The sequence below is a fragment of the Hylobates moloch genome, unplaced genomic scaffold (genome assembly GCF_009828535.3).
Source record: "Hylobates moloch isolate HMO894 unplaced genomic scaffold, HMol_V3 SCAFFOLD_13, whole genome shotgun sequence".
Lineage (NCBI taxonomy): Eukaryota > Metazoa > Chordata > Mammalia > Primates > Hylobatidae > Hylobates > Hylobates moloch.
Window position 1 is genome coordinate 64,200,985 of NW_026652288.1, and position 25,062 is coordinate 64,226,046.

A 25,062-nucleotide genomic window follows, 5' to 3' on the forward strand; every position below is an offset into this window, starting at 1 on the left:
TCTCAGTGAGGTCTTCCTTAATACCCTACTAAAACAGCTTTGGCATTCCCTATCCCCTTTCGTTGCTTTATTCCTTAAAACTTAATCATGTTTTTAAATTATCTGTTTCTTACCATTAAAATATAAATTCCTTGAGTGCAGGCATTTTTGTCTGTTTAATTCTGCTGTATCCCAAAGGGTATAAGTGCCTGGCACACAGTGGGCACTTAATAAATTTTTGTTGAAAGAATGAATATGAAAAGAAATAAGATTTTGAACTCAGAAATCTGCTGCTTAGAACAATCTTTCCCACTCTCTCTAATTCCTATCAAACTTGCTTTGTACCTACCTCACTGAAGTTTTTATGTTTTGAAGATTCCCCTTTCACAGTCCTATTCTGCTTTCACTTGTCTCTTATTCATTCTGTTCCCTATGGGCATTCACATTAAACCTGATCTTGCTTGGACCAGAATTTCATACCTTCTACCAATCCTTAATCTTCTTGTTAAACCTATTTCATCAGTTCCTATTCCCAGATTTCCATACGATTTTGGAAATAGAAGCCAGCAAAATCTTCTGGCTAGCAATTGAGAACTTGTCATTTAAAGTAAGCTTTAAATTGTTTCCTAACTTAAAAAATTACTTACCTTGTGAATTATACTATTATTTCATTCACTTTAACTATTAATTTGTAAAAAAACACTAATTCATAGAGGGAAATTATCTTTCAGTATACTTCAAACTATTGCTAACACATCTAAATAATGTCATTCAGTGAATGGGAAACAAAGTAAACAAAAACTATTTTTTAACATGGCTTTCTTTCTCCATACCTTCCAATAGTGGCTCTGCCTTCATTTTTCACAGACTGATAAATCTTTCTCTCTTCATCTGAAAGTGTAATGTGCTGAATAAATACTTTACGTTCTGGTAACTCCAAAACAGGTTTTCCTTTAATTTTGCTTGTCTTTGTTCTTCTAAGTGTAATATTTTTAATTAGGGACTGTAAACGCCTAATCAGAATAAAACAAATAATTATGTAACTTTTAATTTCTATATAAATTGATCCAAGAAGAACAAAACAGAACATTTTGTTACTGTTTTATAGCTTCTGTAAAAGTGTTTTTTAAATCCCCTATTTGGGGTTTTAACCAATCTGATAATCACAGAAGTATTCTACAAAAAATAAAATTATTAAAACAAATGTATGGAAATTTCCCCTCAATACCTATCATAGTTTAATCTTTTTATGTCCTGTCCTTATTTTCTTAAGCTGTGCTCCCCATTTTTGTTCCAATCACTAACTCTTTTACTTCTCAACAGCCCTGTCAACTCCATCACCGAATAGTCAACACTCAAATTCTAAGTATCTGTTAAGTGCAAGGCACTGAATTAAATGTTGTAGAATACAGATATGGGTAAGATACTACCTTCTGTAATATGAAAATCAAAAGTATATAAATAAGTAATTGTATAAAGTAATGAGTGCCCCCAAAATAAAAAGATAATATGGTAATTCAGAACACAGAAAAATGCTTTACAGGTTCCACAATCTTTACATTTCTTTCTCAGTACTGGAAAAAAACAGAGGTATCAATTCTTGTTTTTTCCCAACATTGAAATATAAATAAAATTTCCTGGAGTTTAAATAGTTGGTTTTGAGGAATCAAGTGGATAGTACTGCCAACTAGGTTAGTGGCTCTTGAAGCTTTTTCACTATAATTCACAGTAAGAAACACATTTTATTCTATCCAGCAAAAATATACAAACACATACAAAAGAAACAAATATTTCACAAAATAATACTATGTATCATGCACTCTGATATTTACTAATCTCTTCTCTGTTTCATTGTCTTTTTAAATGCTGGCTACCACCTTTATAATTTTATATCCCACTAATGGATCTCAAATCTTCAGTCTATAAACCAGTGCTTTGGCCAAAAAGTTGAACCACATTAGTCTACACCTTGCAAAATGGTTATCACTGAGTTTTAATTTATGTTCTCAACTTTTATCTATCTCCACCAGAAACAACCACATAAAACTTTCCTATACAACTTTTGCTGAGGTCACGGTACCTCACATCATTCACTATATAAAGCTATGTAAGGCCGGGTGTGGTAGCTTATGCCTGTAATCCCAGCACTTTGGGAGGTTGAGGCAAGAGGATCACCTGAGGTCAGAAGTTTGAGACTAGCCTGGCCAACATGGCGAAACCCCATCTCTACTAAAAATACAAAAATTAGCGGGGCATGCTGGCGCACACCTGTAATCCCAGCTACTTGGGAGGCTGAGACAGGAGAATCGCTTGAACCCAGGAGGCGGAGGTTGCAGTGAGCCAAGATCGCGCCACTGCCCTCCAGCATGGACGACAAGAGCAAGACTCCATCTCAAATAAATAAATAAATAAATAAATAAACAAATAAATAAATAAATAAAGCTATATAAGATATGAAAAGTTAATGCATATTAGATCCTCAAAGGATATACGATGTTTCCTGCTAAATCTGTTAATGCTGGTTTTGGGGCTTTGGGGCTTAGCAACACACAAAAAACACAGTTATGTCTTTCTTTTCAGTTTAGCCAAAACAGGGGAAGGGTAGTTATCGACAATTAGAAATCTTTGTCTTTCCAAACAAGCATCACTAGGTTCTGAAAGACAAAGGCATTGAGCCATAAACACTTTTTAGAAGGAAAAGTTAAGAGTCAAGTTAAAATAGTAAAGAAAGTGCCAACTGGTTCAAGCTACTAACAGTTATTTGTAACTAATATTAATCACTGTCTGAAATTACTTACCTAAGTCCTCCTTCATCTCCCATTGTGACAGGACGCTGTATTGTTCTATGCCACCATTCTCTATCAATAAATGGTTTAAGTTTTAAAAAGGAAAGAAGAGACCACAAGTCCTTTAAAGAATTCTGGATTGGAGTACCTAGAAATAACAGGAAACTGTTATAACTCTTTAACCAGAGTATCCAATAAAAGTATCCATTTGGCCCAATCAGAGAAGACAATAATTGAAAATGGGCACTCTGTACCAGGCCCATCATTATCAATTAAATTAAACTACCAAGTGTTGACTATAATCGTTTATTAAATATATACATATCTCAAGATACAGTTTTGCTCTAATTTTTAGCTCTCACATGCCACACTAGCCAAGAAAAAGAATGGAAAATTCAACTTTCTCCTTATCAAGTACATCTGCTTATTTAGTTTTTAAAGCAGCAGCACTAGCAAGAAGGAAAAAGCAACTAGTTTAAGTTTACATTCTTTTCCTTACCTTCTAGTAAAATATTGTGAATGGCAAACAGGTTCGAGGATGGGAAATAGAAATCAAAATTATGACTGGATGACTAGAGTGTCTACTCCATTTCCAAGGTTCAAGAGTAAGTCTAGTGACTGTTCCATAAATTATCAATAAGTCAAATGTTGTTATATCACAGGCAATTATGAAGAACAACTCAAAACATTTGATTAAATTATTTCTATGATTAATTTTGGGGCAGACTTTACACCCACTTGAAGTTTACAAAGTTACTTTACTAACTTACATAACGATATATTTTAGAGATTTAAGATTTTAATAAGTTTAATGCTATGAGCTATGATTACCTGTCAAAACCCATCTTCTTTCTGATTCTAAGTCAAGTACAGCTTTTGTCTGCTGAGCATTTGGATTTCGTATGGCATGTCCTTCATCCAGGATCACTCTTAGCCACCTTATGCTATGTAATGGACTATCTCCTTTAGTCTGAAATAAATGTTTTATATGAATTAAAAAACACAGGAAAGTAAAATAGTACTTAATATGATTTGCTAACTAGTTGCTATCATTATTTAATATCAAATTTACTATGTGCTAGGTACTGCTTTAAGCACTACATTAATTATTGAATACTCACAAGTTTATAAAATAAGTACTTATTAGCACACCTAATTTTACAGATGAGAAAACTGAAGCACAAACTGCTAAGTAAGTATGTTACCCAAAGCACCACAGGTAGGAAGTGGCAGAACTAGCATTCAAACCCAAGCAGTCTAGCTCTCTGTTGAGTCACTGGTCAATACACTGAACTGTTCTACCTCCGATTAAAACATAGCAATGATATAGAAAATGGCAGTTTTAAGAATTACTTGAATTCAACATTACTTTCTTTTATATAAAAGGTAATATTTTTACTAGAAGACTGAAATTTTGATAGCAAGGTATTTTTCAAAAGATTTTAACTTTTGAACAATTGGAATTATAAAGGTAAAAAAATTAAGACTAACTGGAAAACTTATGAACTGTAACTACAAAAAAAGCATACCTTCCAACTGAGATATTAATCAAATCATTGTGATATAAAATAATTTTCCAGAATATTAAAAAAGAAAATAAAATTCATTTACAAATTGCTTTATATACTTACAATCCAAATTTAAAATCTTAACTTAAAATGTTCTAAATGAAAAATATTCCTGTCTGGGTGTGGTGGCACACGCCTGTAATCCCAGCACTTTGGGAGGCCAAGGTGGGTGGATCACCTGAGGTCAGGAGTTCAAGACCAGCCTGACCAAGATGGTGAAACCTCATCTCTACTAAATAACAAAAATTAGCTGAGTGTGGTGACACATGCCTGTAATCCCAGCTACTTGGGAGGCTGAGGCAGGAAAATCATCTGAAACCAGGAGGCAGAGGTTGCAGTGAGCTGAGATCACACCATTATATTCCAGCCTGGGCAACAAGAGCAAAACTCCATCGAGAGGGAGGGGGAGGGGAGGAGAGGAGAAAAGAAAAATATTCCTAAATTGGCATCTAAATAAGATGAAACCCTTTAATGCAAAAAGTAAAAACAAAAACAAAAACAAAAAAACAACCATTTATTTTTCTATATATCATAAGTATTTAAAAAGAAAAAAAGTAAAGTATAAAGCCTGAATTTTGGAACACTCTAGAAACCTGTGGCATATTTCTTACATTCAATCTTTAAAAGATCTTAAGTATCAACAATACTTACTCCATAGTCATGAGTTAAAATATTATATGTAGTCAAAACAATATCCTGTTTTGAAAGTAAGGCCGGTTCTCTAATACGATCAGGACCATAATAAACATAAAAATTCAAGTGTACATCTGATTTTATATGTTGTCCAAACTGGTCCTAAAGAAAAATTAGGAATATTTTTAACAATGAGCAGATTAGTGTCAGACTTAATATATGTATAAAAAAGTAACTGCCCTGGCAGTAGTGTGACAAATCCAACTACTAAAATTGTATGAAATCAAGTTTCCTGCAGTCTAGACCAAAATAATAACAATAAGAAAAATGACACATACACAGTAATAATAAATTATTTAAAATTTACTTGGCCCTACCAATCAGCAACAGCTTCTTTTTTAGGAGGAAAAATCAAAGTTATTGAAAACAATAATGAGTTTTATAAAAATATTTTAATTAGAAGGCCCTTTAATGCTGCATTAGTTAGCAGACTTAATAATATAAAAATTAAACAGTAAAAGAACAACAACCAGTATTTCCAAGGATGTGGGCAGAGATTCAAGCACTGTAGCCACTTTCTTTCACTCATTTATTATGGGCCTACTATTTGGCAGGTATCAACTACAATAGTGATGTAACTAAAAACGAAGAACAAATCATCCCCGACTTTCTTGAGGACATGATCAGTTTTAAAAACTTATTTTTTTTTTTAATCATGAAAAAACCAGACCTAGAAGATTTTCAGCAGAAAAAAATAGTCTGATTAAGTTGAAAAGAGAAGATACCAGGGAGACACAGCTGGGAAGCTATGAGGAGAGAGATGATGAAGCCCTAAACCAGCATGGTAGAAGTAGGAACAGGGTGGAAAGGACAGGTGTGAAAAAAAGAAACTAAGACAAGACTGATGGGACTTGGGGACTAATTAAATATGAAATACGAATAATAATAATAAGACTAAGATGCTCTGATACTTCAATGACTACTTAGAATTGTGTGACAAAAACATAAGGAAGTTTAAAAAAAAAAAAAGGGAAAAGTGGGCACCCAAGTAAGAAAGAGATGAATATTTTAAACCTTTATCATTTTTGGTCACTATAGAATACCTGACTGAAGAAGTATACTAGGAAAATGTAAATAATTACCTGTAGATAAAAGTGAGAGGTGTAGATATGAATTTTAAAGTTAACAACAGACAGTATTTACAGCTGTTAAGAATGAATGAAATTTCCTAAAGAGAGCATGTACAGTGAGCAAACATTAGGGACAGAGTCTACAGAATACCAGTATGTAAGGAGAAGACTTGTTTTTATTGGGAGAAAATACATAACGTCTGGGGTATAATGAAAAATATTCCAGGCCAGGTGCAGTGGCTCATGCCTGTAATCCCGGCACTTTGGGAGGCCAAGGTGGGTGGATCACTTGAGGTCAGGAGTTCGAGACCAGCCTGGCCAACATGGCGAAACCCTGCCTCTACTAAAAATACAAAAATTAGCTGGGCATGGTGGTGATGGTGATGTACACCTATAATTCCAGCTACTCGGGAGGCTAAGGCATGAGAATCACTTGAACCCAGGAGACAGAGGTTGCAGTGAGCTGGGACTGTGCCACTGCACTCCAGCCTGGGTGATGGAATGAGATTCTTTCTTTAAAAAAAGCCGGGCGCAGTGGCTCACACCTGTAATTCCAACACTGGGAGGCCAAGGCGGGCGGAATGAGGTCAGGAATGCAAGACCAGCCTAATCAACATGGTGAAACCCCATCTCTACTAAAAAAACAAAAATTAGCTGGGCATGGTGGCACGTGCCTGTAATCCCAGCTACTCAAGAGGCTGAGGCAGCAGGATCACTTGAACCTGGGAGGTGGAAGCTGCAGTGAGCTGAGATCGCGCCATTGCACTCCAGCCTGGGTGACAGAGCAAGACTCTGTAAAAAAAAAAAAAAAAAAAAAAATCAATCCAGCAAAGAAAAAAAGGAAAGCACGTGGGTTAGACTTTTGGTAACTTTTGGGTTACTGATGAGTAAATGGAGATCTCATTAAAATTTTTTAAAATACTCTTTTTAAAAAATTCCATGTTGTATAGAAATACAGAAAAGGCAGATTTAATAGGAACCAGAACAAAGAGAAAAAGTTAGGACAACAAATATAAAGGGTAAAGGCCTGAGATCCAAAGAATATAAAAGTTTCAAGAAAAAAAAACAAGGTGGACTTTTAATTTGTCATCTATCTTCATTCCCATTCTTTACAAGAAGGTTTAGAGATAGCTTACAAAATAAGACGTAACAAAAAGAGTAATAAATGAGTAACATATTCAAGGCAGAGGAAAAGGGGAGCCTATTGGACATGGCAATATTGAAGTCTGAAGATCTCTGCAAAGGGAGTTTCTGTAGTTGAGTGGAAGCAAAAACCAGACTACCAAGGACTGAACAAAGTATTAAACATGAAATAATAAAGGCAAAATTGCAGAGAGGATAAAAAACATGAAAAAGTAAAGCTGAAAATGCAAAGAATTTCTTAAAGAAATTTGGTAAAGAAAAAAAGGAAATTAGAATCCAGCATGACAAAGAATCCAATATGAGAAAACTGAATCAATGGGTGGCCTTGAAATGGGACAGTGCATATTTGTAAAGGGATTACACTTGGAACAGAAGAAAATCAGCTTTTCTGGAGAACAAAGGGAGAGAACTATAGTTACTCCATTTCTAGACAGTGTTAGGCTCTACTGTATATGTATGTATGTATCATCCTCTCAATAGAAAATGAAATAGGTGTTATTTCATGAGATTACTTGTCTAAATATCCAGAACAAATATGTGGTAGAAGTAGGATTGGTACCCAGGTTCTACTCCTTTACGTGGATTATTTGAAGACAAAAAAGGGAATATAAGTCAGTCCTAGCCTGCTCTGTAGAATGCTAGATCTTTTACTTGAGAGCCAGGAAGACAGTATCTTGTTGAGATTGTGAAATTTTAATTCTTGATCATTGAGATCATTTGGACGTTCGTCTCCTCCAAATCTCATGTTGAAATGTAATCTCCAGAGTTGGATGTGGGGCCTGGAGGTGGGAGGTGTATGGCTCATAGCGGCGGATCCCTCCTGAGTGGCTTAGTGCTATCCCCTTGGTGATGAGTGAGTTCTCACTCTAAGTTCACACGAGATCTGGTTGTTTCTAAGTTTGTAGCACCTCTCCACTCTCTATCTTACTCCCACTCTGGCAGTGTGATGCTGGGTCCCCATCACCTTCTGCCAAGAGTGTAAGCTTCCTGAGGCTGTGTAAGCTTCCTGAGGCCTCACCAGAAGCAGATGCCAGCACCATACTTCCTGTAAAGCCTGCAGTATCATGAGCCAATTAAACCTCTTAAATTATCCAGCCTCAGTTATTTCTTTATAGCAATGCAAGAATGGACTAACACAACCATGAATCCCTAAATGCCAAACCACCTCTCATTCCTTTAAATTCACAGAGTGTGCATGATCTCACTTGGCAAGATTTTGCCACACTTTCCCTTCTGAACTTTACATTACCTGAATTTCCTAAACATAAAATTATAATTAAATACTGATTATCCATTTTATACCCCAAGCCCTCAAATAATCACAGTTAGATTGTTTATACCTCCATTAATACTCTAAACCTCATCCCAAAACTGCCATTCAAGTACCCATGTACTATCCTTCCCATGACAAACAACAAATTAAAGAAAGAACAGTTTCGTTGGAATAAAAAAACAGCAACAGACCATTAACATTCATTCTTCTGGTCCTAAGAGGAAAAATGATACACTTATCAGGACAAGGTGTAATTTAAAAATAAATAAATAAATAAACCAAAAACTAATATAAAAAAAGATAATTCATGTCATGGAAAAAAAGACTATACAAAGCCAAGAAGAGGCCACTAAATTTGACAATTAGACTATCACAAGTAGTCTTTTCCAATGCAATTTAGAGAATTAATGGTAGAAGCCAGATTACAATGAATTAAGGAATTAGTAAATAAAAGCACAAAGTAGAAATTAACCCCCAAGAGTATGACAGTGAAGGAAAGCAGAAGAGTAGCAACTTAAAGATGCATATCAAGAGAATGTATTTTAAAATGAAAAAAACCTGAGTATGTATCAGGAAAGAGCTAGTGGGAAGAGACTAAATAAACAAGGGAAAAAAGAACAGATGAGCAATGTGGGAAAAGAGAGAATCCAATGTAGAGACTAAATACTGGTCTTAAAAAGAGTAGGATCTCTTCCTCCTCTGAGATAAGAAGAATGGCGATGAGAGATAAATAGATAACTTGGAAGTGGCAAGAACGGTGAGTGGTCCTTATATTCACAGGGATTCCAAGAGAGTCATTATTTCATTATAACAAGAAGTTTGAAGCTCAAACTAGGAAGAAAACATCCAGGCTGCAAATAAACAATCAAGAGGTTCCATTCCAATGTCAATGTTTCAGAACAGAAAAGCAATCTGGAAAAAAAAAAATTTCTAGTGGGTAGTCTTAAAAGGACAGGCTCTAGATTCAAAATGTTGGAGACTATATCCAAGGTCCATCATTTATTAGCTGGATGACCTTAGGCAACTTAACCTCTCTGTGTTTCAATGTGGGCACCTGGAAAATCAGGATAACAGTTATGAGAATTAAGTGAGAAAAATCCTTAAGAAGAGGTTAAGGACAAACCAAATAAATAGGAGTTCACTAACGTTGTTATTGTTATAAAAGTAAGTTATTGTTGGTAGAGCTCTTAGAAAAGACAGTTCCAACAGTCAATCTGTAAATGTAGAAAAGACAGTTCCAACAGTCAATCTGTAAATGTAGAGGAGTCAAAGTATACATCTTTCCAACTTTGGGGGACAAAAATAGCAAAGGCAGAAATACAAACCATATCTTATGTTAGCAATTGATTATGTTCCTTTACCTTCTCTACTATACATCTTCAAAGAAAAATTTCTTCAATTCAGCAAACATAATCCAATTCACCTGATGATTATTTGAACTTAGGTACGAACAGATGACCAAGTATATTTCCCCCAATGAATGACTCTTTAACAGAATACTTTTTACCTTGTAGATAAAATATAAATTATGTTACATTTTTAAAGGGCTTAAAGACTTACAATCCAGTTGCTTAACACAGAAAGTGGACAGATGATCAGGGTTGTTCTTGGTCTCTCCTCAACATCAGTTTTCTTTGACCCCTCCACTGCACAAGCTCCTAAAGAAATGAACCACTGATAGAACTTTTAGCTGTTTTTCTGAAATATATATGTCAATAAAGAGATAGCAATAATGTGCCTCCATGAAAAGATAAATTAGGAACAATTAAAATGAAGCAGATGGACTTTTAACAGGGAATAAATTTTACCTTGTCACTTAAAAAAAACTAAAAATCCACATAGTGATTATGAGAAGAACCAAAGGACTATGACAGAAAGTAGGTCACAAGGAGGAAGTCTCTAATATTTTCTGATAGTCATAGTCATTCATTAAGACAAACATTTGTTTTATGCCGTTTTCTGAATTTGTGTTATATTTAATTTGGTAGCCAGCCAAGATGGCCCTCAATGATCTCTACTTCCTGACTTGTGTAATCTCCTCCCATACTCCACCAGGACTGGTCTGTGTGACCAACAGAATATAGCAGAGAAGATAGTATGTCACTTCTGAGATAGGTTACAAAAGAAGCTTCCGTATTGGGTGTGCGAGCTCACTCTCATACTCATTATCTCTCTCCAATCTTTCACTCTGGTAGAGCCGGCTGCCACGCTGTGAGGCCACTCAGGCAGCTTATGGAAGGATGCACGTAGTGAGGATCTGAAGACTACAGTTAGCCAGCAAGTAATGAGGTCTGCTGACAACTATGTGAGTGAACTTGGAAATGGATCCCCCCTAAGTCGAATGTTCAGATGACAGCAGCCCCTGAAGAAGAATTTGACTGCAACCTCGTGAGAGACCGTAAGCCATTAAACCATCCAGCTAAGCCACTCCGCTTCCCAGCCCTGTCAAACTGTGTGAGATAATAAATGTCTGATTTTAAATGGCTAAGTTTTAGGATAATTTGTTACACAGTAATAGGTAACTAATATATTTACAACAAAAATTCTTAATACTTTTCTGTGGAGCATGTTTAAAAATAGTGATAATAAAGTATTTTTACAAATTCTTGAAATAAATTCTAGAGCTGGTATCCCTTACCAATGGAGTATCTTCTAGTAAACTTAAAATGCAAATTTCTGAGTTTTTAAAAAATCGTATTTTCACACTAATTTCAAAATTAAACTGGAATGTGAGCAAAGTATCATACTGTATCTATGTATCATTCACAACTTGCTTTTTTCTCTCAGTGCTATCTACAGGGGGTATGTTCCAAGACCCTCAATAGATGCTTAAAACCATAAATAGTACCAAACCCTATATATAATGTTTTTTCCCTATATATACCTACAATAAAGTTTAATTTATAAAGTAAGTGCAGTAAGAGATTCGTAACAATAACAAAAAATAAAATAAAACAATTGTAACAATATACAGTTGACCCTTAAACAATATGTTTGAACTATGTGATGCACTTACATGCAAATTTTTGTTAACCAAATGTGGATTAAAAATACAGTATGGGCCAGGCACGGTGGCTCATGCCTGTAATCCCAGCACTTTGGGAGACCGAGGCGGGTGGATCATGAGGTCAGGAGATCAAGACCATCCTGGCTAACATGGTGAAACCCATCTCTATTAAAAATACAAAAAATTAGCTGGGCATAGTGGCAGGCACCTGTAGTCTCCGCTACTTGGGAGGCTGAGGCAGGAGAATTGCTTGAACCCAGGAGGTGGAGGTTGCAGTGAGCCGCAATCACGCCACTGCACTCTAGCCTGGGTGACAGAGTGAGACTCCATCTCAAAACAAACAAACAAAAAAACAGTATTTGCTGATTGCAAAACTCATGTATATGGAAGGCCAACTTTTCATATATACTCGCCCTGCAGGGCAGACTGTGGGACTTGAGTATGCGCACATTTTGGTATATACAGGGGGCCCTGGAACCAAATCCCTGACATATACTGAGGGATGACTGTACTGTAATAAAACTTATGTGAATGTGGTCATTCTCTGTCTCTCAAAATATCTTATTGTATATAATATTTTAGAACTGAAACTGTAGAAGGTGAAACTGCAGATAAAGAACAACTGTGTTTGGGATTTATACTTATTAGTATTTGTAGCTCTGGTGTATTCATTTTAACCAATGCATAGCATTATACTGCGTAAGTAGATTACAATTTATTTACCATTCCCCTACTGGACAACATGTACATTATTTCTAATATTTCATTAAAATAATGCTGCAATGAAAACCATTTTTTCATGTCCCCTTATTTATATTTACAGAGTTACAGATGGTCTATATTCAGCTTCATTATATTTTTGTCCAGTTGCTCTCTTTGGTAATTGGCACTCCCATCAACAACGCACGAATTCCTATCGCTGCACAACTTTGTCAATACTTGGCATTGTGAGATTTTTTAATGTCTGAAAATATGATGGATAAGAGCATCCCCCTATTCCTTTATTTGATGTTTTTGAGACACGGTCTCGCTCTGTCACCCAGGCTGGAATGCAGTGGCGCTATTACGGCTCACTGCAGCCTTGACCTCCCAGGCTCAAGTAGCTGGGACTACACGCATGTGCTACCATGCCTGGCTAATTTTGTGTATTTTTTTGTAGAAACGGGATTTTGCCATGTTGCCCACCCTTATCTTGAACTCATGGGCCTTGGCCTCCCAAAGTGCTGCAATTTCAGTCATGTGCCACCATGCCTGCCGCCACTATTCCTTTAATTTGCATCTCCCCAATAATTCTGAATCAGCATATCTTTTCCAACGTTAACTGGTTATTTGGGTTTTCTTTCTATGGACTCCACATGTATATCCCTTGACTATTCTCCTATTGGTTGGTCTTTTACCAATTATTTGGAAAGTTCTTACATAGTCTAGAATTGAATCCTTTGTCAGTTACACTTAATATACATTATCTTCTTCAGCTTTATCATTTTTTACTTTGTTTATGGCACCTTTTGATGCATGGAAATTTAAAATGTAGTGGCATTTAATCAATCTTTTCCTTATGACCTTTTGTCTCTTACTGAAGAGATCACTATCTACCACAAGGACAATCAGGATTATGGCTTCTGTCTCCATTCACAGAGTTTTGTTTCTCTTCTGCTTCTCTTTCAAAGATATACTTAGTTTGGTTAAAACCAAAATGACACACAGCTGTGACTTAAAATTTTCTCTCTTGTATCACAGCTATGCATCTGCAACTGAAAGCGGTTTCTAATGTGTAATTTAATTCTATCTCAACTGAAATTTCCACATTTCTTTAAATTTCTAAAATTAGGGTAATGAATAATCCACCAAACATGCCTATATTTTCTATTCCTAATTATCTGATTCTTGGACCAAAAGTCAGCTCTCATGAGTCTATGTTAGCTTCATAAACAAGCCCCTTCAGGTCAATCTTTACTTCATTATCCTCCTTTTTCTTCACATTACTTCTCATTATTTAAAATTATGTTGACTTGCTTATTGTATGTTTCTCTCATCATTGGATTATATGCTATATGAAAACAGATAGCCTGCTATATCACCAACACATAAAATAATGGAGACCAAGGGGCAGAGATATAATTTGTCCCAGATCTCCTCAACCTTAGTTCAATCTCTTCCCATCTCAAATATTTAGTCTCTTAAGCAGTGTTTTTTCCTATGAATTACAAAATATAAAATCATAACAAAGATCACTAACATTTTAAAATGAAAAGCAAATTCTAATACCAAAAATTAAACCTTTAACTTAAATTAATCCAAATTAAATTAAGCTTTAAAGCAGCCACAAATTGCTTTGTGCCGTCACTAGAAGAAATATCTCTGCTATTCAGAGGAGTAAGGGCCCCCCATCACATTTTGGCCCTAACTAAAACAAATACAATAGGAAAATGCACCAAAAGGAAAACAAATTATGATGTAGCTTTGTTCTTTTAATGGATTATATACTTTAAAAAATAATCTCTATTTTCTAAACTTCTTGTAATACGGTTTTATAACTTAAAATTTTAAATTTTTTCATTCAAAAACAGAAAAAAACAAAAACAAAAACTAGAAAACCAGGATATTTACTGACCCTTTTTCAACATTTTCTTTTTTGTTGTGGGAACGGATGAAGTTAATGCACATGCAAATACCACATCTTCTATAACCTTAGAAGATCCTGCTGATAAAACAACAAAGAATCTTAAAATTCTTTCAAATTATCTCCTGTGCTAGAGTACAGGTACTTTCTAAGGGTAAGAAATAGAATACCATTTTCACACTCTATTGTAAGAGCTTATATTATTAAGTTAAAATATTTGGTAACCAAAATTACTACCTCTGACACTAAGCATATCTTTTCAACTCAGAGAAACGATATAGTCATTCATGGTAAGACTTGAGGAGAAGAAATGAAAGTAGGAGCAGTCATATGCAAAGTGATTCAGCTCTCAGGTGGAAGGAGAATTTTTCAAGGAAACAAATTGTTTGATTCCTAATGATAAGGCTGCCAAATTTTCAGATCAGTCAAGATGATCAGTTATTTTCCAAATGCAATACAATTTCTCAACAAATGAATAATATAGTATGATGTGAATCACAGGAAAATAAAGCATATTTTAAAGAAAAAGAAAAAATATTGATTATTTTCACATCTGTATAATAATGTAAACAATAATAGTATTGCCAGGAAGACATTCTCAACCTAATTTTGTAATTACTATTCATACTACACACATAGGTTTTATTGAAGTCATTTTATAGGTAGTAGAAAATTGTTTTAAGTATAGTTTAAATATTATTATCCCTTAGATTTTAATTTGCAACTATTTATTCACTTTTCCTCCTTTACAAAATTAATTTAACACCCATGGTTAGCTCCATGAAGAGTTCAAATGTAAATACCAGCCAAGTTTAAGAGCTATTACTAAAACATTCCAACTTAGCGAGATACAAATCAATGGAGTTGTACTTTAATAATCTTGAAGTCTAGATTATGGGTATATAGTATACACATACCTTTTGCCCTGCCTTTAGTTTCAGACTGTACATTTTTTAGTTTGCCTAAAAATAAAGCAAAAATAAACATAAAAATGGGCAAAACAGGACATTAGAACATAGGACACATTATCAAATCAAATCTATTACATGTTACCTTTCATTTTCTGTGGCAATTCACTTGTTTCAATTTCCTCTGAATCACTGCTTTCTATGTACTGGACAGTAGTTTTTCTTCTAAAATTAAGTATACACAAAGAAATTTTTGGACCAACCCAAGGCAAAATAAGGTATACACACGTTTAATAAATGCAATAAAAACTTTTGTCCTACTCATTTATTTTTTGAAAGATTTTTTAAAGATTTTGACAAATGAAAGATCTGCTAAAAGCATTCTGCTTTCATAACCAGATAGATGCATTTACTATACAAAATGGAGTACCACTGTTATTGTTTTTTGAGACAGGGTCTCTCTTTTGCCCAGGATGGAGTACAGTGAGACAATCAGAAGTCACTGCAACCTCATACTCCTGGGCTCAAGTGATCATCCCGCCTTAGCCTCGGGAGTACCTAGGACTACAGGTGCATGCCACCACACCCAGCGAATTTCACTATTATTAAAATAAATTTGATAGCTGGGCGTGGTGGCGGGTGCCTGTAGTCCCAGCTACTTGGGAGGCTGAGGCAGGAGAACGGCGTGAACCCAGGAGGCGGAGTTTCCAGTAAGCGGAGATTGCGCCACTGCACACCAGCCCGGCTGACAGAGCGAGACTCCGTCTCAAAAAAATAAAATAAAATAAAATAAAATTGAAAAACTAAGTCATTCTAAAAAATTAAAAATTTCAATACAAGGTTTAATATTTGGTAGTTCAATTAAAGTATATAAAACTGGAACAAAAAAGAATTGGCTCTTGGCCAGGCACGGTGGCTCATGTCTGTAATCCCAGCACTTTGGGAGGCGGAGGTGGGCAGATCACCTGAGGTCAGGAGTTTGAGACCAGCCTGGCTAACATGGTGAAACCCCGTTTCTACTAAAAATATAAAAACTAGCCAGGTGTGGTGGTGCATGCCTGTAGTTCGAGCTGCTCAGGAGGCTGAGGCAGGAGAATTGCTTGAACCCGGGAGGCAGAGGTTGCAGTGAGCTGAGATCATGCCATTGCACTCCAGCCTGGGCGACAAGAGCAAAACTCTTGTCTCAAGAAAAAAAAAAAAAAGAAGAAAAGAAAAGAAAAAAGAATTGGCTCTTACCAAAGAAAATACTTCTAATACAATGAAATAAGCAGCCAAAAGGCAAAAATGTAATTCTTTCACAATAGAAAATTTCATAAATTTTGTATAGAAAGTTTAACAGTGATTAAGTGCCTAAGAGCAATAAATTCTCAAGTCAGACTGCCTAGATTCAAATCCTCATTCCACCAGTAATTTGTTATGTGATTTTAAGTAAATTACCTAATATTCTTCAATGCCTGTTTCCTCATAAAAATAGAAATAAAAATATAATCGTCATAGAATACAATGTTACTACATGCAAAAGCCCCTAAAAGAGTGCCTGTTACACAATAACATAACTGTATTAGCTATAACATGTGTGTCAGCTGTTGTTAGTTTTTCTCATGTCCTCACCATTATTATTTCTATGTCCTTTAATCTGATCTGGTCCAATTAACAGTGTTGTGTTACCCAGGTTTATGGTAAGTTCAAAGTTGTAACATTTGTCATTTATCTAAATCTGAAGCAATTAGTTTTAGATAACATTGATGAGTGCTGGCTTTGTGCTTAGTTCAGACAGCTATTAATGACAGAACAATTAACATAGCCAGAGTTTCAAAACCTTTGTTGATGAAATAGCTAGCAGAGACAGATTTGCGATGATTTGTGTAGATACTGATGGTAGACAATATAACAAAAGCCCAGTTTTTAGACCTACTTCAGAGGATAAATGAAGTTTGTAAAGTTAACAGGTTCAAGACAAGATCAGAGGGGAATTGCATCTTTTATTCAAATTCTCCCTCTAGTCTATGTTAATATAATACTGTCCACAAATAACTTTATCATGTCTTATTTCCACTACATGTGAAGAACTGAAACGATCAAGAATGTTTTTGTCAAGTTATCTAATAAAATATTCTTCAGTTTTCATCCCCTTAAATCCATAAAGAAAACTTCTAAAATCTCAAAAAAAGGCAAAAATCCCAAGATCTAGATCTTAGTTCCTTGACAAAATAGAAAAAAAGTAGTAGAAAGATGAGTGATTATTAAAATTTACCAATTCATTTCTTTTATAGGTCAGTATCATTTTTCTTCATCTGTAAAATGAGAATACCCTATCTGCCTAAGTCATAGTGATCTTGGCAGTTTCAAATAAAAGAATGTATTTGAAAGAACTACTTAACAAATATAAGGGTCATGGTCATCTCTATCTCTCTCTTTTTCTTTTTTTTTGAGATGGAGTCTCGCTCTGTCACCCAGGCTGGAGTGCAGTGGCGCGATCTTGACTCACTGCAAGCTCTGCCTCCCGGGTTCACACCATTCTCCTGCCGCAGCCTCCTGAGTAACTAGGACTACAGGTGCTCGCCACCACGCCTGGCTAATTTTTGTCTATTTTTAGTAGAGACGGGGTTTCACCGTGTTAGCCAGGATGGTCTCAATCTCCTGACCTCATGATCCGCCCGCCTCGGCCTCCCAAAGTTCTGGGATTACAGGTGTGAGCCACCGTGCCCAGCCTCTATCTCTCTTACACATAAGAAAACAGAGTCTAAATAAACATGACATAATCAAACCATAATAGTTTACCTTTTGGGGCGGGAGCTAGACAATTCTGAGATGCGAAACTTATTCTTCTCCTTGATATCTGAAATACTGGGCTGTTCACTACATCTAGATGCTTCTATTTCAAAGAAAAATGCAAATATAAACTATTAGTAAGGTGTCTTAGAAACTAGTATTATCCCTCTTAAAACCTTGGTTTTCTAATTACTGATTTTCAGTTTTCTTAACATCTTCATTCCTTTCATTACTCTATTTTCTCTACTTTTTTCCTAACCTAGTATTTCCTCATTTCTAATTAGAAAGTACCTTCAAATTTTTATGACCCAGTCTTTTCTTTGTACTCATCCAGCCAATCCCCACCCTGGCTGAATGTCTTGCTGTACCAAGGCAGCTAAGAGCTACTGGAAAAAAATCAACAGAACCACAAATAGGTGCTGTTATAAATTTACATGTTCAAATCTCAGATGTCACCTTGTGTCACTTGGTAACTCTTTTTACTAAACACTGTTCAGCTCGCCTACCCATTTATCAGCATGATCCACACCAGAATGATCCATACTACATTGACCCCTTTGCCTAGATTATAACTCCTTTTATTCCAAGGTGAGCTATTGCACTTTACAAAGAAAATGAGATGGTATCTTCCATAAAAATCTCAATTTTCCTATCTTTTAATCCATTCATTTATCTATACTTTCCTTCAACCTTACTTCTTTCCTTCTACTGCTAACTCATCTACCTAACTCATCTAGGTAAATGAGTTAGACCACAGAACAAAATCAAAAACAAAAAAAACCTCATCTTACCCTAACTCAGCCGCCTTTCTATTTCTTTCCTGTACCAAACTTAATAGCACACAATTGTTATTTACAATTTTTCACCTACTACTCTTAAAATATTTTCAGTCTGCTCTAATCTATCTTTAGAAATTAGCTTTATGAAGGTCATTTAACTGTAAAATCCACAGATCTCTTTCCATTTCTCCTATGACTTCAGAATTTGGCTCTAAAGCTAGCTTTCTAGCATTATCTGCTGTTATCCATGCATATTACATTTTAAATACAATAAAATTCACTGAGGTCCCAGAATAAAACATGCTCTTTTTAAAGTACCCTTCATGAGATTTTTTTTCACAACCCAAAATGCTCTTCCCCAGTTCTCTAAATGGTATACTACCCAATTCAATCATCTCCTTGATGAAACCTTTCCTATCAGCACTCAGGGAAGACCTTTTAAAAAAGAGATCCTAAATTTTTGTACAGTACAAAGCCAAAACTAGAATTACAATATTAGGCTGAAAAAACACAAATCAAATATTGGGTCATATTCAAATTAAAGTTTACCAGATCAAATATTGGGTCATTTCAAAATTAGCATTTACCTTTGCTTAGTCCATCTGCCTTTTCACTGGTATTGTTTCCTCCAAGTTTCATAGAGTCATCGTTAACATTACATTCCTGGGTAAATAGGCATATTTCTTAAACAGTACTGCTATCAGTTTTAAATAACTTTAAATGCATCCTGTTTTATATTGCTTTACTTTGCATAATAAAAACGACTTAAATTGCTACCCAATTCTGGAGCAACTGAAGGGGAGGGTGAATAAGTGAAGAGGAAAATATACAAATTGATTTAAAATTTTTTCAAGGGTTATCTCAAAAAAAAAAAAAAACACTACTTGGTCTTTACCTTTTCAAAAGGAATACCGAAAGCAAATCTCAATTATAAATGACACATTATTGTGAGAAAAATTCAAGAACTGGGATTTACTTTATAATTAAGAATTCTCAGACTTCAAACTTTTCAAACCAATGTTCCATGTTCAGATCTTTAATGAGGCTGCCATTGTCATCCTCTTTTTCTCTAGAATTTGCAGGACAAATAGCTCTAATATATAATAGTACAGGTCCCAGAGTGTCCTCTCCTCTTACTCCATGGGGTATTTTCCTGCCAGCCCATTTTCTTTTTCTTTTCCAATGTACCTTTGTTTCCAAAGGCACCAATGTACATGAATTGAAAACAATTTTATAAAAGTTGAATTGTAAGCACTTAAAAAATCCCCCCTTAGAGTTAAGTCTTACTAAAAATGTGGTTGAAAAGGTCCATCCTCTTTAAAGGTGCCAATAAAAAAAAATTAAAAATCTGCCAGGCGCAGTGGCTCATGCCAGCACTTTTGGAGACCAAGGCGGGCGGATCACCTAAGATCTGGAGCTCGAGACTAGCCTGGCCAACATGGCAAAACCCTGTCTCTATTAAATAGACACAGATTAGCCAGGCATGGTGGCGGGCACCTGTAATCCCAGCTACTTGGGAGGCTGAGGCAGGAGAATTGCTTGAACTGAGGAGGTGGAGGTTGTAGTGAGCCAAGATCGCACCACTGCACTCCCTCTGTCTCAAAAAATGAAATTAAATTAATTTAAAATCCAAAATAGAATATTTTTAGAGATACGTAACTAGAAGAGTTACTTTAGATAGTTAATGTCTAAGCATTAACTCCAAGAAAGATAGTAAAAATGCTTTTCATCAAACGTCCTATCAAGTCTTCAGTAATTACTATAACCATTTATATTAAACAGTATGCAAAAAAACTAAACGTTTATTCAAACATAAAGGATGTCCTTTGCATTCATCTTCTCCTTCTTCTTTTTTTTTTTTTTTTCTGAGACAGAGTTTCATTCTTGTTGCCCAGGCTGGAGTGCAACGGCACAATCTTGGCTCATTGCAACCTCCACCTCCTGAGTTCAAGTGATTCTCCTGCCTCAGCCTCCCGAGTAACTGAGATTACAGGCATGTGCCACCACGCCCAGCTAATTTTGTATTTTCAGTAGAGACAGGGCTTCACCATGTTGGTCAGACTGGTCTTGAACTCCTAACCTCAGGTGATCTGCCCGCCTCGGCCTCCCAAAGTGCTGGAATTACAGGCATGAGTCACTATGCCCAGCTTTGCATTATTCTTTATATTAAAATATTTTGCTCAGCAAACTTTTTCTCTATAAAGTTCAAAGATAAACTTTTTATCAAGTCCAAGCTGGATGAAATAATAGTATGTTAGAATCTAGGGGAATTTAAATCAATATTTCAGTCTACTTATGTTTGGAATATCTAAACATACTTCAAAGAGTGACAATTTTTTTTTTTTTTTTTAATAAATCCCTGGCTGGAAATCACATCTTCAGCTGCCATTTCGATTAATGTAGCAACCCAAATATCCTAAAACCTTCCTATTATAAAACACACTTTAAATATATAACTTATCTTGGGGAAAAATAAGAGAAATCCGTATTGTTAATTGATAATTTCTCAATAATTGAGACTAAAGCTGTAAGTAGTCTTATGTGCTTCTATCAAATCTGGTAACCTAAAACTTCAGTTTCAATAACCAAATGTAGGAAGAACAAGACATAAAACATTAGGTTGCTCAGGGTGAGGAATTGAATCTAACAGGTTTAACTCTCAATAAAATTAGAAAGTAGGAAGTAAAACTAAGTGCAGACATTAATAAAATAAAATCTCAATAGCACTGACAGGAAACTGATGTACTTCCTTCTCTGAAAACTAAAAACTGGGAAGAATGGTAATTCAGAAGAGTTCAGAAAAGAAGTATATTGCATACATCTTTTTGCTATTTCCTTCTATTTAAGTTACTTGAATTTTCAGGTAAGAAAAGAAGTAACTGTTCCTCTCTAATAACATTTATTTTTCTCACTAAACTAATTTTTAATTCTTAGAGACCAAATATAAATGTATGTTTATGTATATATATACACACACACATACACACAGTTTCAAGAAAAGTCACCCTTATTCTCATCACCAGGATATAAGTTATTATCAACATTTTGGTACAAATAGTGTATATGAATGGACTTAAAACACACATGAATATATTATTTACAAAGTGAGGAACCAAACTTCACACAAAGATTTGTACCTGTCATTTTTTTAACTAAAAAGAATCATGAAAGTGATTATTCATCAAAAATAACACTTAATGGTTGCATAATAGTAAGTTTTATGGCTATATCGTTTAACTGTTTCCTTGTCAAAAGATGTTTCAAATTGTCCACCTTTATTTTATTTTTACTTGTTTTAGAGACAGGGTCTCACAATGTCTCTGAGGCTGGAGTGCAATAGTGCCATCATAGCTGACCATAGGCTCAAACTCCTGGGCTCCAGCAATCCTCCTGCTTCAGCCTCACAAGTAGGTGGAACTACAGGTGCCAGTCACTATGCCCAGCCTTTAAAACAATGTTGAGGGAAAAAGAAAAAAAACCTGTACTTTCTTTGGAAAAAATGAATTTCTGGTAACTCCTTTCAGATAGTTTCTCAGAAATGGCATTATTGACTGGCAAAATTGTTCAAAGATTATAAACAATTTTAAGACTCTTGATACAAATTATCAACTGTTCTCAAGAATGTGATACCTGCTGGTGGCTCACACCTATAACCCCAGCACTTTGGGAGGCTGAGGCAGGTAGATCGCTTGAGCTCATGAGTTCGAGACCAGCCTGGACAATATGGCGAAATCCCATGACTTGAGCCCGGGAGGCAGAGGTTACAGTGAGCCGAGATTGCACCACTGCACTCCAGCCTGGGCAACAGAGCCACACCTTGTCTGAAAACATAAAAAGAATGTGACATGAACTTTCATTCTTAACAGCAACACATGAAAGACAGACAGACCATTCATCACATTTCTGAAAACACAATTTCTTGGTAGTTTTTTTTAATGATGAAATTTAAAGATTTCACAATAAAATGGAGGTTTCACATAAAGCGCACTTACTACTACTTTACCTTCTTCAGTAGATTCTTTTTAACTCTTTCAATAGGAAGAGGTCTGCCATCATGGAAGTTGGTAAGGATTACTGCAATGGCTGTAAGAGTTTTACCCTTAAAAAAGTTTTAAAAAGATAAATGGTCAGATTGTGAAACCCAGTTCACCAGAAAAAATTCCCATTTTAAAATCAAGTAATCGAGTACCAAATATCATTTAAGGTCACAAAAGTGTACTGTATATACATGTTAATGAAAAATGAGTATTTCATTTAGTTAGAAAATGCTTTCCCCACTGCATTATTAGGGAATTATTAAATGATTTACACTATAAAATACTACAAGTATCTCTGAGAAGTGTCATTGTATTGAATGACTGCTATTCTACAATTCTACATTTAATCCTGAACTCTTGATTTTTATCATGCAACTATTTATAACTACTCATTTGCCATGAAGTTCGGAGCTGAAGTGATTAGTAATTCCAGTATGCATATAATCATTTTATTAAAATTTGACTTAAAGATAATACCAAGCTTAAAAGTCATAACTTCTCCATAAAGCATAAAAGATATATTTCTCATGCATTTTTCTTAAGTGGAAGCATGTAATTTTTCAATATTTACAGCAGCTTAATTCATAGTTGGCAATACATTAGTAAATCTCTGGCAATTTTAAAGCAGTGTAAATAACAGCAGTTTTTGAAGTGTGGTCCACAGGCTACTGGGGATGGGGAGGGTTTCCCAGGAGCCCTTCACGAAAATGTGAAGTCAAAACTGTTTTTATAATACTACTAAGACAGACCTTACTCTCTTAACATCTGCACTAATCCTACAAAAAGCCCAAATAGCAATGGTCAAAAAAGTGCCTCAGCATAAAACAAAGCAGTTGGCACTAAGGTATATTAGTATTAGTCATCATATTCTTAACTGCCACATACAGTTAAAAAAAAAAAAAAGTTTTCCTTAAGAATGTTCTTGGCTGGGCACAGTGGCTCAGGCCTGTAATCCCAGCACTTTGGGAGGTCAGGAGTTCAAGACCAGCCTGACCAACACAGTGGAACCCCGTCTCTACTAAATACAAAAAATTAGCCAGGTGTGGTGGCGCATGCCTGTAATCCCAGCTACTTGGGAGGCTGCGGCAGGAGAATCACTTGAACCTGGGAGGCGCAGGGTGCAGTGAGCCAAGATTGAACCATTACACTCCGGCCTGGGCAACAAGAGTGAAACTCCATCTCAAGAAAAAAAAAAAAAAGGAAGAATGTTCTTGATGAAGCAGTACACATTAATTTTATTAAATATCATTACTTAAGTACAAATCTTTTTAATATTCTGTGTAGTGAAATGGAAACTACATATGAACTACTTCTGCTGCATATGAAACTATGAGGGTTAGCTAGAGAAAAATCACTCAAGCTGGGAGTTACAAGCTCAACTAGTCACTTTTTTCATGCGACACCATTTTTACTTGAATGACAACTATCAATCACGACTAAGTGTCTGAAAGATACTTTCTTGAAAATTAACAAAGTGAGGCTGTCATCTACAAAAGAAACAACTGAGATTGTCAATGATAAAATGTGAGTTTTCAATAGAAAATTAGAATGTTGGAAAAGTTGTGTGTGACACTATGAACATAGTGCCTTCCCAAAATGTAAATGATTTTCTAATAACATCAGTGGTAATATTAATGAATGTAAGTTTTGGATATTGCATATGAAATACATCAACATTCAGTAGGTCTGCCCAACTCAATGAACCAACATTTTCTAAATGAGCAATGCCTGGTGTTATAAAATCATACATGGGTAAAATATCCATTCAATGAACAAGATACACAAATAGATTTTAATGAAACAGGGCATAAAAAGCTCACTGATAATGATTTAGAGTTCCGTATTACAACAATTAACCTTTAATAAACGAATGCTTATTGAATTTTGATGTAGTATATCAAAGAAATCTGCAATTATCTAAAAAGCTATTAAAATACTCCTCTCTTTACAACAACATACCGTCGTAAGGACAAATTTTCTTCACATACTTCAACCAAAACAACCTAACAGAACAGACTGAATGAAGAAGCAGGTGAGAATTCAGCAGCCATCTATTCGGCCAAACACAGAGATGTGCAAAAATGTAAAACAATGCCAGTTGTCGCAACAAAATTGTTAGTTTTGGCATAGTTACTTTTCTTTTAAAAATATGCTATTTATGTTAACAAGTAATGAGTTTGTACTGTTATCTTTAGCTACCACTGCCTAATACTATAAATACTGATAACAGCACACAAAAACAAAAGCTCTTTGAGATCAGTAGTTTTTATGAGTAGAAAGGGTTACTGAGACTGAAAAATATAAAAACTGCTAGTGTAAGGACCCATAAATATCTATTTAATACTCTGCATACCACAATATTTGTGGTGGAATACAATTTCACATAACATTGTTTTGTCTTTACTTTTTAAAAGAAAACCTATG

The 25,062-nt window shown here is 35.2% G+C and overlaps 1 protein-coding gene across 6 annotated transcripts in view; it reads right to left on the bottom strand.

The window, feature by feature from the left end:
• Positions 1-25,062, bottom strand: part of HLTF (helicase like transcription factor) — a 56,479-nt gene that overhangs the window by 15,148 nt on the left and 16,269 nt on the right. For 4 of the 6 annotated variants that reach the window (XM_032173805.2, XM_032173804.2, XM_032173802.2 and 1 more), the window contains exons 8-18: positions 22,605-22,700; positions 19,189-19,264; positions 17,832-17,925; positions 15,196-15,275; positions 15,060-15,104; positions 14,134-14,223; positions 10,073-10,170; positions 4,985-5,128; positions 3,597-3,735; positions 2,778-2,913; positions 813-992 (exon numbers count right to left, since the gene is read on the bottom strand). In XM_032173805.2, the coding sequence (XP_032029696.1) occupies positions 813-992; positions 2,778-2,913; positions 3,597-3,735; positions 4,985-5,128; positions 10,073-10,170; positions 14,134-14,223; positions 15,060-15,104; positions 15,196-15,275; positions 17,832-17,925; positions 19,189-19,264; positions 22,605-22,700 (1,178 nt within the window). The remainder of the gene's footprint in view (positions 1-812; positions 993-2,777; positions 2,914-3,596; positions 3,736-4,984; positions 5,129-10,072; positions 10,171-14,133; positions 14,224-15,059; positions 15,105-15,195; positions 15,276-17,831; positions 17,926-19,188; positions 19,265-22,604; positions 22,701-25,062) is intronic. The other 2 variants (XM_032173806.2, XM_032173803.2) reach the window with 1 other exon arrangement.